We start from the raw sequence: 13,258 nt of genomic DNA on the forward strand, positions 1-13,258 counted from the left end.
CTGAAATCCACTCAGGACAAAGGAAGGGGCTTCATTCTCCAGAGCTGAAGAAGATAAAGCTCGCTGACCTCATGATGAGGTCATTGAAATCAGATTCTTAAAAAAAACTCAACCCCCTCAGAACTACAAGAAAGCAAACCTCTGCCAATGCTTAGTGGAAAACCTAATTTAACAAGGTTTGAGAATATCAGTTTAAGGAAATGGAATGTTTACAGCAGCGCAATTTCCAAACAGTATGTATTACCAAACACCATTGTAATGATTAAGAAAATTACTAAACTACTAATCAAGGAACAGTGTTTTAGTGTTGAAGCACTAGGGCCTAACGTTTTCTAATGCTAATCATTTAGGAATGTGCGAAGGGCAAGTTGAAAAAAAGGTTTAAAAAGCATTACTCATAGTTCATTTGAGTCCCCTTTGTAAAGTCTAGGAAATTTCCGGCAATTGCACTTTTTAATGCAAGCCATGTAATGTATGTTCAACTCATAACCACAAAAAATGTATGTTTAGAACTCATAATGAATATCCAACAGGTTTTGTTCAGAACAAATAAATGAAGTAGCAGCATTACAGTCAATAACTTGAATCAAAATCCTGCAACTGGAACAGAAGGCAGCGGTGAGAGAACTCTCCTACTCACATTTGCTGATGTTTTCTATGTCTGCCTGGTCAGTGATGAGGAGGGAGAGTCCCTCCATCAACAGAAGAGCCTTGTGGTACCTCTGGATGGACGCCTCTCCATGATGGAACATTTCGTCCAGCGCTGCTGTCTGGACCTGCATCAACAACACCAACACTGTCACCTACCTGCACCGCACTCATCCGATCGCCTCACACAAGCCAGAAACCACAGGAAACACAGCCAGCGAACTACAGCTCTTGATGGTGCTGTTTTTCTTTTCCACATCTCTCTCCCTTTTCATCCAGGTGTCCACTGACTTCCAGATAATTCAGCCAGTGCTTGATACCAGTACTAAATTAATTCAGGATCTATACGCAACAGCTTCGTACTCATGTAAAAGAGGACTTACAGTGCTAGCATTCTGTTTGGCAATATCTACAAGGCAACAAACCACTAATCAATGCTAGGATAACTCTACAACCCATAAACAAGATAGAAGCAGACTTTACCATTTGGACGGTGTGACTGTAGACCAGCTTCTCCGCCGTGATGCTGTTGATGCGGTCCATCAGCCTCTGCTTGTCGTAGAAGAACCGCTGCAATCGGGTGTTCAAGTGGCGACAGGACATCACGCTAGTCTTATACAACTCGTTCATCTTCTTCACCACTGCAGGAAAGAGCAGGGACAGTGCAGTTAGGACACAGTGTCTGGGAAATGAGGGACGTCAGGTAGGCAAGCAACTCTATAGCTGTGACCTGGGATACCAAAAAGAGGCCTTCAATATAAAAATCATACGGCGCTCAAAATGAGATCACATGTACCTGCTCATTCTACTTGAACAAAAGAATAACATGAATTTCAAGAGGAAAAAGACAGATCAGAAGCCTGTATCTCCCTTATGTAAAGGGCAGGCATGTAAAGGACTGCTAGCACTGTAATTTTATTCAATAATATCTCCCATCGTTCAAATGTGCTGTGGTCTTAGGGCTTAAACCTCTGAAGGGCAAAGGGTGGGCCTGAACTGAATTGTGGAGAAAATTCACCAGTTCCAGGTCAAAGGACTTATTTCTGAAGGAATGGTTAGTTTATCTGAAATCAAACTGAGTTTCAACCCGTTTTTTACTCAATCGTTTGCTGTGCGAACAGCCTGATTGAGGACCACAATGCCTCCTGACCTTGCTTGACAGTTGTGGAGGGACACAACTTCCCCTGTCCGATTCTCTCCATGGCAGACTGCAAGGCAGACGACAGCAGCTCTGCAGTCTTCATGTACAGCACCAGCTGCTCCGCGTAGCTGCAGCAAGACACCAGGGGTCAAACAGTCTTCATTTAGCAACACACTGGGACGCAACTTTATGGAGTGGAGAATGCATGGACCTTTCCAGTCCTCCAGTTCACAGGTTTCAATTGCTTGATTAAGCTAATTTTGTGCTAAACTCATTCATTTCTATCATGCTATGTTTGTTGAGAGATAACTGAAACTGGATATTAACCCTTCATAACTGGAGCCCCTCATTTGTGGGTCACAGGATGCTTTGGGAAAGTGAGTAAATGCATCTACTTTTGTTAAAGACGCTTTGACTGCTCAGGACCACCACTCCATGCGGACACTCTGTTGATGATGGCTGATGCGTAGTCGATGTGAGAAGGCACCACCTGTTTTCCTGCCCCTCACCTCCACTCCCTGCTGAGGAGGCTTATCTGGTCGGCCACCATGCTCTCCTGCTGCCGGAAGGAGGAGGAGTCGGAGGAGCTCTCAAACGTGCTGCCCTTTGCGCTCGCGATCTCCATCACACAGTAAATGAAAGCCAGCATAAACCGCAGGCTGCGCAGTGTCTCGGTGTGTTCCTGCTGCAATGAACAAACAGAAAGAGCACCCAGGGATTACAGATCTCTCACACAACCCAGCAGTCTAAGGCCTAAGCTAGCACGCCTGCCTCTAGTTAAACCATTACTAGTTTAAACTGTTAATGGCCTACTCTCCTTTGTAATCGTTATTACAGTTCTCAGTGATTTTAATTGCCAGTACAGCAGCCGTGGTCATGAGGCTCGGGGGGTACTGGGGTGGTGCATTATAGAGCAAGAGAAGAGAACCTCAAGGTCTATTTCTGGATGATACAGCATCACTTGATTTTGAACAAAAAAGCAGACATATCCAATGATCTAAATAAACCGTGATCATCAGCTAAACTTTTTGCCAGCTTGAATCAGGAAATATACTGTAACAGATGTATTCCTGGTTTGGAGAAAAGGGAACACTTCGCTGAAGTTAATTATTGGCAGCAGCTGAATGCCTCTTGGTTGGGGTTCTCAAAACTGAGCAGGAAGGCTGACTCACCCTAGCAGGGGAAAGAGAGACTGCTTTTAACAGTCAAGGCAGTTCAATCTCCAGCTTAATATGATCTCTTCCTGAGCCCAATTCCTGGAGTAACATTTTCTTCTTGGCCGTTTGAAGGCATGAGCCATGATCCATTTGTCTATCGTTACATTTTTTGGTGAGCGCTCCTGACTTTTTTAAATTCTCATTTTGTATCACCTGTAAACCTATTCTGCTGCGCCTTTTTTATCCCTGTCCAGGCAGAAATCCAGAAAGGATAATGTTACTGAACACGTACCTTGAACTCATTTTTAAAATGTTTTTAGAATTGTTTTAAAATCAGTATTAGATTATAAAAGATCGCCCTGCTCACCTCCATCAGGGTTTCCTCAGGTAGCTCAGGAGCCTCGAAGGTCACGGCTCCTTCTAGCTGTGCGGCTATGGGATCACTGAACCCAAACCGCAGGAAGGAAGGTCCCTCACAGCCGTCCACACACATGCCTGTCAGGGCTTGTCGACTGCTGAACGAGCCACCTGAGCTTATAGAGCTAGATGAGCCCACTGTAGGAGAAAAAGAATAAAAGGAAACCGTGCCAAACACTGAGTGCTAAGAAAACTTCTCATGGTTTTAGCATTATTTAAAGATGGCGCCGACTAGGGCAGCCACGGTTTTTTGTTCCCTGCTCATGTGTCTGTTATTTTTCAAATGTGAATGTGCCTGTGTCCGATATATACTGTAATGTCTACATGTTCCGTACCGCGAGCACATTTTGTGACTGTGTTGTGACTCCCCCATCTTTTGTATATTGCCCAGTGTAACTATGTCAGTAATGTTAATGCTCCTTTTGCACCTGTGTTTGTGTTGAACTGGTTCCAAATGTACCAAGGCAAATTCCAGTACCTGACATGTACTGATGAATAAAAGCAATTCTGATTCTGATGACTTAATATTTTCAGTGTATGCTAAATTCCTGAATATTTGTAAGTGACATTTAAGCAGATTAACTTGAGTCCCTTTTACTGCTTCCTTCTGCATTATGGTTCATGGTGCCATAAGCATACAACACACATACTGGAGCACACAAACTTCCTAAAATAGATGGGATGCATACATCTATGCATGCATTGCAACTAAACGCTTTACTGTTGACCCCACAAATTATGTGCTGTCATGCACCACGTCCTACCCCCGAGAGTATATAGCAGACTGCATGGTATAAACATTTCGAAATCCCAGATCTTAAGAGACTTTTCTACATCAGTGAGCTCTGCCTCATTACAGTCCAGAACAAAAAAAGATTAGCTTGCATGCTATTAAATCAATATATTCCCAACTGTTTAAATGGAGATGAACACAGAACATCGTAGCTCATCACTAACTACAAACATGATCATTTTACCAGCATCAGTGAGGTAGGAGCAATCAAATCAACAAGACGGGGAAAATGGCTCTTTATTTCTGAAGTGTATCTTTCATTATGTAAAGGAATCCAATTCCGCGCGGATATTCACCATAAATATAAGGAATGTCCCCTCATCCTCACAGATCAACAGCACAAATCATGTCAAACTAATACTTTTCAAATAAAACCAGGCAGCTCAAAGCAGTCTCATTCCACTGTCTGTCAATATTCTGGACCTCCATTAACTTGCACACTTATCTCAATGAGTAGTGAAGCAGTCTTGCTGAGGAAAACACAGTCATGTACCTGAGAACATCCTTGTCCGGGTGGTCTGTGGAGGGGTGCTGCCACTGGGAGGGGAACCCACAGTGAAGACCACCTGTGCTGGACTGCCTGAGCCCACAGCTATCACTCCACCACCAGGGGGCGCTGAAGGCACAAAAACAGTTATTCCCGCGAACCACCCAGCTCCACCCATAAACCTGCTTCTACATTTCCTACATTTAGATAAGACAGGTTAACACAGTGCTTCACTGGCTGGACTCCTGGAAAGTAAGGAGCTGCTTTCTAAAACAGACAATTCTGAAAAGAATAAGCCTTTTAACTACTTTTTACCCTTCTCATCTTCGCAAGCAGTACTTCCCAGATGTTTCAGCAACAAATAATCCAGCTTTCAACAGTATCTGGCAGTCATGGGCCAATTCATTGAAAGTATTTACAATGTTTACTTTTTCACTTAACAGTACTGCAGTAAATGATCTGAATTAAGTGCACTGTTTCTGCTATGCTGCAGTTTAAATGTAGTTTTTCAGTGTTTCTAAGTACTCCATGCTTTATCTATAACTTTTTATAGTTACAGACTTAACCCTAACGCAAAACAATTCCAAACACCTACAGTGTGCACAGAAACACAATGTTATAAAAGAATGTGCAAAATAATGTGATCTAAAATCTTCAATGCAATCATCTGGCGATTTTGAACTTCCAGTGACCCCTTCCCCCCCCTAGGGCACTGGAGAATCGCTGATCCGCCGTTTAGAAAAAGAAAGATGTGAAAGTGAAGAATGAGATGACGAATAGTTAAAGGTACCCGTTGTATCCATAGGTCTCTCTGCGTTTAAGCTCTCACTGCTTCCACCATCCAGCAGCTGGCCTCCAAAAGCTGCTTTCAGCAGAATGTCCGACAGCCTACCCGCACTCAGAGACCTGCCGGCGCAAGCAGAGGGGACAATGTCTACAGTCGCTCAATGGAGAGTGTAGCAAACAAGCCGACATGGCCCACCCATACTCTCGCGCCACTCAATCTGCAGAAGGCGGGGAAAGAGTCACTTCTCAGCCAGGCTTGCTGTGCACGTGCGTTATGATGTGATTTATTAACCACGCCACTCTGTAATTGCACTGTAATTTACAATCATCCTGCACGTCCACAGCTGGGCCTCTTACTCCTACACCGACAGCCACCTCCGGAGGTACAAGCATACGGCATATTCCAGTTATTTACTGCTCTTGTTACAAAAGCTACTCAGCTGTCAAAGCCTGTTGGCTTGGACATTTGTAATGTAAGTTCAGTATGTGGTGGATGGTGAGGTCAGGAGGTTTTCAATCCAATGTGACAGGGGCTGACAAGCGAGAAGTGGAAACACACGGAATGTGCTGTCAAAGGGGGATGACTGAGCAAATAACAAAGTATTGAGCAAACACTGCACCTGCATGAAGGCCTCCTCCAGTGGGCTGAAGGAACTCCGTCACAGTTGTATAACTATACAATCTACTGAAGAACAGTGTGGGTTTTTGTTTTTGTGCTGTTATTAAGGTTCATCTAAATTTACTAAACAATCGAAAGCAAACAGAGGCAGACCAGTTTGAATGATCGCTTGAATGGGTAACAGATTGAAGTAGGTCATTTCAATCTAAGTTAGGGCTCATAAACACTGTGTCTTAGAACAAAAACAAAAGGTTCTCTTCCTCAATGTCTAACAGTGTGGTCAATTTTTTTGTGTGCAAATGACAACCTTAGCATTACAAAACAGCAAGAGAACAAGTAAGGGAATCCAATTCTATGTCAGAAGTATTGTGTGAGCTTTCAAGATTTGAAGTCCATTCATTGTAATGAAACCCATCAGGAACAGTTGCCTTTTGTGTCTTTCTCCACATGTTAACATAAGAACATGAAAAACGTTTTGCTCCTACCTGCCAAAGTCTCCTTTATTGTCCTCAATGCAGGGCCTGGCAGCCGCACTGGACTGCTGCCCGGGGCACAGCCCCAGGTCTTTCAGGTCTGGTACAGTTCTGTTGCGGCTCGGGGTCACGACCTGGGCCAGGAAGGTGACCAGGTTCTGCGAGCTGGGGGGTTTGGGAAACTCAAAGGGGGGTATGGCCTGGATAAGGAGACAAGCATGGCATTTAAAATGAGTGTTGAGTGAAATACTAGGGGAACAAACAGGAACAGACAAGTTTGGCTTGTGATGTACTCTATAGTCGAAAAGTGTATTGTAAAAGTAAAGCTGACCAGTGGTGGTTTATATGTAAAATGGTTTTGTTTTGTTCTCTAAAATAAAAAAATAATAAATGAAAAATAAAGTGAGCGTTGAATATCACAGCCGATTAGAAGAGATGTTGTCGTCTATGGGAAAACTCCACACTTATTGTTGAGTGCAACCTGCCCTGGTTTTCCATTAATTGATAGATCCCCATGCCTATGTCAAGACACAGTAACACAGCCTCCATTTTGATATGACTGACAGGAGGATCCAGCGTAGGGGCGCGTGCGCGCCTCACCTTGGTCGGAGAGCCCAGGATGGTGGGCAGGGGGCTCCTCTGCATGAGCTCACTGAGCTTGGGGGAGGACCGCAGGGGGCGGGCCGGCTGAATGGGGGTCTGCTGGGGCACCACGGGGTCAGAGTGCTGTTTCTTTATCTTCTGCCGGCAGGTGTGGGCCCCTTCCAGCAGGCCGGGGGCGCTGTGGAGCCGGGAGCCCATGCCGTGGCTCGGCGCGGCCTCTGGCACAGGCAGCCCTGCAGGGACACATGCAAGAGGTGGCTCGCTCAACAGCGACAGGGGAGTCAGGCGGAGATATCCAGCCCCTGCGCGGTGAACTGCTTCAAACGCATTCACACTTAAAACGTGAAGAGAAAAAGGTCTGTGAAGCCCCAATATAATTCTGAAAGTTAGAATTTACCATGAGACCCGTGTTTGTTTGACACCAGTCTTTTCTTAAACGTGACCAACTTCAAGCAGTTCTGCAAGGAGGAATGAGCCAAAATTCAAAAAGCATCTGCGTATCTGTCTGATACACGGACAGAAGTGACCGCTGTTCTTAGGCTTTAACATACTTATTCATACAAGGGTATGTACAGTACATTTGGACTATTTTGTTAACTGAATAATCCAAATATTTCTGTCATCTTTGGTTTGTACTTTTAATCAGACTACCTTCATTATATATTCCTTTTAATAGGACTTTCATGAAGATCAAATCATGTTTTAGGTCTTAACCATATCCAGATATGGACCAACATAGGGGGGGTTTGCAATTTTTTCTCGACACTTGTACATAAAAACTAGGAAAGGAAAATTTATTGGGTTTATTGGTATTTGTAAAAAGAAAACCGGTCTCTCTGGAAGACAAAGAGGCTGGAAGGCGTGCTGGATGAAGGAGAGGGAAAAAAGCCACCATACCAGCTCATAAGTAACATAAACATAGTCAGGTTCACACTTGGATGAAGCACTGCACAAGCACAGACTTAACGTCACTGGAGCTCTGCCGTTCAGTGCTGAGTCAGACAAACGGGGCTGGAATCTGAACAGTAAGCCAAATGACTCAAAAGAGACTGAGCCAAGTGAAAACTCCATCAGCACACAGTGTCAAATCAGACAGATCATTAACAGCCTAAACAAAATGAGGCAGTGAAAATAAGCACAAGCCCACAGGATGACTACACTGCAGTATTAACTGCATATATAGGAAATAAATGACGACACTGAAAAAGGAATAGTTCTGTCACTGCTCTTGAAATACTTTTTATAAACCCACATAAATGCAAGAAATGGTGTAAATTCTTTCCTTTTTTAAGGCGGCATGTAAGGCTCTTACCACAGGATGCCCAAGTTTATATAACGTATATACTTGAATATCTGGGCCTATTAACGAGGTACTAGGGATAATTGAATCCCTGGCCATTCTGCAAGACTAGTTCACAACGAAGAGAATGACTAATTATGAGTATTTCAAAGGGACAAAAGACAAGATTAAATCATTGATATGCTCTTCATGCATAAAAATAATGCAAACCAAAGCCTGGGTAGTGAGGGGGATGTTTTCACAAGAGTGCAGTGAAATGAATGGGCTGCGAGACGGACAGTCTTCAGGGACGTCCAGTGCTTACCTCTGCCCCGCACGCCGCTGTCAGGATTTGTGCCCAGAAGACCAGTCTGACCCGGCAGCTCTGGGATGGTGCCCACTTTGGAAGAGAGGAGGAGAAAAGACAGATAAAATTGTGTGCGTCGCAGCTTCCAAGAGTCCTGACCTCCAAAAAAATGAAACTGAAAGATTTGATTGTAAAACATACCCAGAGATTCAACTTTTTAATCAATACTCTTCAGTGTAAGCTGGCCTCTCTCGTGACAAAGCCTGCCAATATGATTCTGATGAAGCAGGTTGCCACTCACCCGCTTTCTGCACCCTCCATGACAGTTAATCATCGTAATCCACTCCGGCACTCAGCACAGCACATTCTAAAGTCATGCTTTTTTTCATGCTCTGGTGAGCTTTCTATAGGCGCTAAATGCAATCAATATCGCCAGGAGAGTCTGGGGTTATTTCCTAATGCTGCTAATTGTCAATATCTCCCAAGATCAGTGCTTAATTAAGTTAAGAGAACTTGGCCATACTACACATGCGTTTCTTTGGAAATAATGAGGAAACTGCTCTTGACTTGCACCAGCTGTCTTTTTTACAGCACCTAAACGCAGCTGGCGGGTGTCGGCAGGCTCGCTCACCAGGGCCTGTTCGTGCGTCCACGGAACCGAGCCCCTACCTTGGGGAGAAGGTTGATAGGGTTTTGACCCCCCGAGGGAGAGCCGGCGGGAGCTGACGGCCGCTCCCGGGTCTCCTGGGAAGGGGGGTGACGCTCCAGTCCTCCCGTATCCCAGAGGGCTGCTGCTGCTGCACCTCCGCGCCGGCGGGCCTGGCCTGTGGAAGGAGACGGACCAGGAGAAATCTGCTAAGAAACCGTCACCAGGTCAGCTCGCCCCCCGCACAACACAATAACAATAACCCTTACACTTCTATAGCGCTTTTCTGGACACTCCACTCAAAGTACTTTACAGGTAATGGGGATCCCCCCCACCACCACCAGTGTGCAGCCCCACCTGGATGATGCGACGGCAGCCATAGTGTGCCAGTCCTCTCCCCACACACCAGCTCAGTTGGGAGGAGAACAGAGTGATGAAGCCAGCTCAGAGAGGGGGATTATTAGGAGGCCATGATTGGTAAAGACCAGAGGGGGAAATTTGGCCAGGACACTAGTTAGCACCCCGACTCTTTTCGAGAAACGCCCTGGAATTGTTAATGACCACAGAGTGTCAGGACCTTGGATTTATGTCTCATTCAATGGACAGTGCCATTTTTAAAGTATAGTGTCCCCATCACTATACTAGGGCGTTAGGACCAACATAGACAGCAGGGTGTGCGCCGACTGGTCCCACTAACACCTCTTCCAGGAGCCTTCCCAGGAGGCCTCCCATCCAGGTGCCAGTTCGCTTACCACACATCAGCCATCAGTGGGGAGGAACTTCATCCGTAACTTTCAAACTTGATCATATCCCTGCGCGGTATCAGATGAAACCGAAACCTTACAGTGTAATGTCTGAAGAAGGAGAAAGTGCCGAGAGAGAAGTGGTGCTGACCTGAGGGAGCTGTTCTGGCCAGGCGACTGCAGGTTCTGTTCGATACGCTGGTAGTTGTGAATCTGGGTTGGAACGGGGATCGGCACAGACTGGTTGTAGCTGCTGGCTGAAAACTCAACAGGCCGGCTGCAGGAGAAGAGAACACATTAACGTCAATGGCCACGAGGGCGGAAGAAAACCACTACCCTCTCTTCATTTAGGTGAACTTTAGCCTTGTGCCTCACCTCTCTTGTTACAGAACTGCACTATTCCCCTGGGGGCCAGTCCTGGTATTATAAAGATTATGAAACAGCTGTGGGGATTGCCAAGTGGCCCGATCAAGTAAAAGTGCCATTTCTGACCGCAGGCCCAGAAGTTCAATACTGTGCGATATCTAGTCCAGTGTGCCTGAGATTCCCCAGGTGGAGGAATCGCACAGCTGATGGAGCACCACCAGGGGTAGGGATGGGACTATACAGATCTCAGTGAAACAGTGACCCATGCCACTTCCTGGACACTAGGAAGCTTGTGGTGTAGCCTGCAAAGAACACGCCGGTCTTCCAATCGGCAATGAGCCTCCCGCACACCGCTTTACAGCCTGAAGCGTGTCAAAGAGAAAAGGCTCGTTGGGCAGGTCAATGGAGCCTGTCTACACCTTCTCATTCTCTCTGCACGATTCAGTGTTATTCCACATCTGTTAGTTATTCTCATACCGATGTGTGTTTAAAATGCTATTAGTGGCTTTATGTTGTAGATTTGTTTTGTATCACCAAACCAAAATCCCTACAACTAGTTATGATGGCAATAAAGTATAGAATACTAGAATACTAAATTGTATATGAATACATGGGTGGTTGCTGTTTGCTAAGACAAAGAAAATTAATTTAAATCTGGCAGACATTTAATTAGAAATAGCTCGTTACTTTAAATTTATATAAAAAGTAAGGGATCACCCTACGTTCACATGGCTAATATACAGTACAGCTGTCATGTCTTAAGAAGAAATGACTTGATTGTTAGCTCTTTAAGGACCATGAAAAGCTAATTAACTGCAGATGACTATAGCAATTAGCTTATTTTTTAAACTGATTAAACTGATTTTAATGCTGCATAGCTCTTCTTTCACACTATTATGCTTCACATATGTGACAGCTTTAGAATGACTTAACAATACTAAATGGAAGGCCTTAAATTTGCAAATAAGGTATTTTTTTGGAGCAGATCTAAGAAAGTGCATAATTGTTTTAAAATGATAATAGAATGTAATCCTGCAGCAGAATGTAAGAAATAGTCTACACTACGTTTATTATGTATTTATTATGTATTGTGCCCATTATCAAGGTGAAACTTGAAAATACAAAGTGGTTTTAAGCAAAAACCAAGAGTGAGATTCAAGGGCTATTTAAAGCTTCAGTTTTATTAGGTAGAACTTCACCCTCCTGTGAAAGGCACTGCTGTCAAGTGGAGCAACAGGCTTGTCCCAGGCCTCTGCAGCCTGACCTGGAACGTGAGACTCCCTCCTACAGTGTTGCTAGCAGTTCCTTACCCGGAGGGACTGGGAGAGCTGGTGAAGGAAGGTGAAGGGGACGGTGTCTTGCCCTGACTCCCCAGACCAGCAGAGGTCAGCAGAGAGCTCCTAATCACAGTGGGCAAAAACAATACCATTCATCAGCAGAACAGGCTACTTGACTCTGCTTGACACTGTGCTCCGCCCTCACAGCTTAATGATGAAAAGGACCTCCGCTCAAATATTGCTAAATGCTCTCTTGCTCTTTTGGTCTCAAAATAATTCTATTTACACCTAATTGGAATGAACAATAAAGTTACAAGAGCATGAAAGAACACTTCAACTGCTTATTGCAGGACTGTATGTGTATTACTGAAGTACACTAACACAAATATATATGGGCTGGAAATGCTGTAAATGTTTTTAGGGTTTTATCCCAGGATAACTCACCCGCTGTACATCAGACTATCCTGAACCGGCCTCCCCACTGGGCCTTCACTGGTGATTTCGCCTGGAAAGAGGGAGGAACAGCAGAGAAGGAAAAAGGCTTTAAGAGAAAACCTTCTGCAATGCCATTTGGGAAAACACCACTAGTAAACTCAGCATAAACCCATTTCTGATTGCACACAATTTGTAAAAAAAATTGTAAAAGAGAAGTGTCATTTCAAAACATTCTTCAGTAAGAGGTACATTCTCTGGCTACAAAGAAATGAACTACAAAACCAACACAAAAGACAAAAGGCAAAAGCAAACACAGAGACAGACCCACATTTTGACATTCCTATATCGCTCACATCCTTTTGGACAGTTACACTGGATAAAGGAGAAAGATGAAACGACTGCTCAGCACTTTTTAAGAGGCCACGGACTTAAAACAAATAATGAACTATTCACTGCGGAACAGCAAGGTCCTGTCTCAGACTCAGAATGAGAACGTCATTCTGCAGACACTAAAAAGTGCTCCCTTCCAAAACTAATATAGATATTTTCTACAGCTCTCTAAATATAGACCAGGCTAGAGTGTTAGTGTCAGTTTCATCTGCTTCAAAATAGCAGGCTTTAGATTAGTGAACAGCTCCCTAATGCCTGATTACTTTTTGTCTGGTGTTTTTGGAATTCAGCAGTGCAGGGGCTAATTGGTACGTCTGAGGTGAAAGACAGCGAGCATTCCCCCCTGCCCCCACTCTGCGAGAAGCCTGTTCTATGCTGGATCAAGCTCCCCTTTGTGTGTAAGAAAAGGCAGCTGTCCTTACTGGGGAACTGCGCCGGCACCATGACAAAGTCATCAGTATCACAGGAGGAGTTTTTGCTGCTGCTTCCTGCAGAATCCTTCAGCAGGAAGCCTGGGGAATCCTGGGTAGGAGAAGCCAGGGTCTTGGTGCGTAGCTGCTGCATCTCTGCCACAGACTGCTGCAGGAGGACACGTCACAGCAATCATTCACTGGACTGCAGGTGCAGAAGCTTGTCTGCAAAGCGCTGGCCAGACTGGCATGCTGCGCCTTTTACTGGACTATAAATAAAA

General features: G+C 44.8%; 1 protein-coding gene across 3 annotated transcripts in view; it reads right to left on the minus strand.

The window, feature by feature from the left end:
- LOC102688482 (serine/threonine-protein kinase ULK1) overlaps positions 1 to 13,258 on the minus strand; it is a 43,521-nt gene that overhangs the window by 4,978 nt on the left and 25,285 nt on the right. Inside the window, exons 13-27 of one of the 3 annotated variants that reach the window (XM_015366313.2) lie at positions 12,990 to 13,143; positions 12,187 to 12,247; positions 11,776 to 11,865; positions 10,251 to 10,376; positions 9,380 to 9,534; positions 8,729 to 8,803; positions 7,122 to 7,357; positions 6,534 to 6,721; positions 5,434 to 5,549; positions 4,650 to 4,772; positions 3,314 to 3,501; positions 2,299 to 2,474; positions 1,799 to 1,917; positions 1,132 to 1,289; positions 641 to 776 (exon numbers count right to left, since the gene is read on the minus strand). In XM_015366313.2, the coding sequence (XP_015221799.2) occupies positions 641 to 776; positions 1,132 to 1,289; positions 1,799 to 1,917; positions 2,299 to 2,474; positions 3,314 to 3,501; positions 4,650 to 4,772; positions 5,434 to 5,549; positions 6,534 to 6,721; positions 7,122 to 7,357; positions 8,729 to 8,803; positions 9,380 to 9,534; positions 10,251 to 10,376; positions 11,776 to 11,865; positions 12,187 to 12,247; positions 12,990 to 13,143 (2,101 nt within the window). Of the gene's footprint in view, positions 1 to 640; positions 777 to 1,131; positions 1,290 to 1,798; positions 1,918 to 2,298; positions 2,475 to 3,313; positions 3,502 to 4,649; positions 4,773 to 5,433; positions 5,550 to 6,533; positions 6,722 to 7,121; positions 7,358 to 8,728; positions 8,804 to 9,379; positions 9,535 to 10,250; positions 10,377 to 11,775; positions 11,866 to 12,186; positions 12,248 to 12,989; positions 13,147 to 13,258 lie in introns of all 3 variants that reach the window. The other 2 variants (XM_015366312.2, XM_015366314.2) reach the window with 2 other exon arrangements.

This window comes from Lepisosteus oculatus, chromosome 22 (genome assembly GCF_040954835.1).
Source record: "Lepisosteus oculatus isolate fLepOcu1 chromosome 22, fLepOcu1.hap2, whole genome shotgun sequence".
NCBI lineage: Eukaryota > Metazoa > Chordata > Actinopteri > Semionotiformes > Lepisosteidae > Lepisosteus > Lepisosteus oculatus.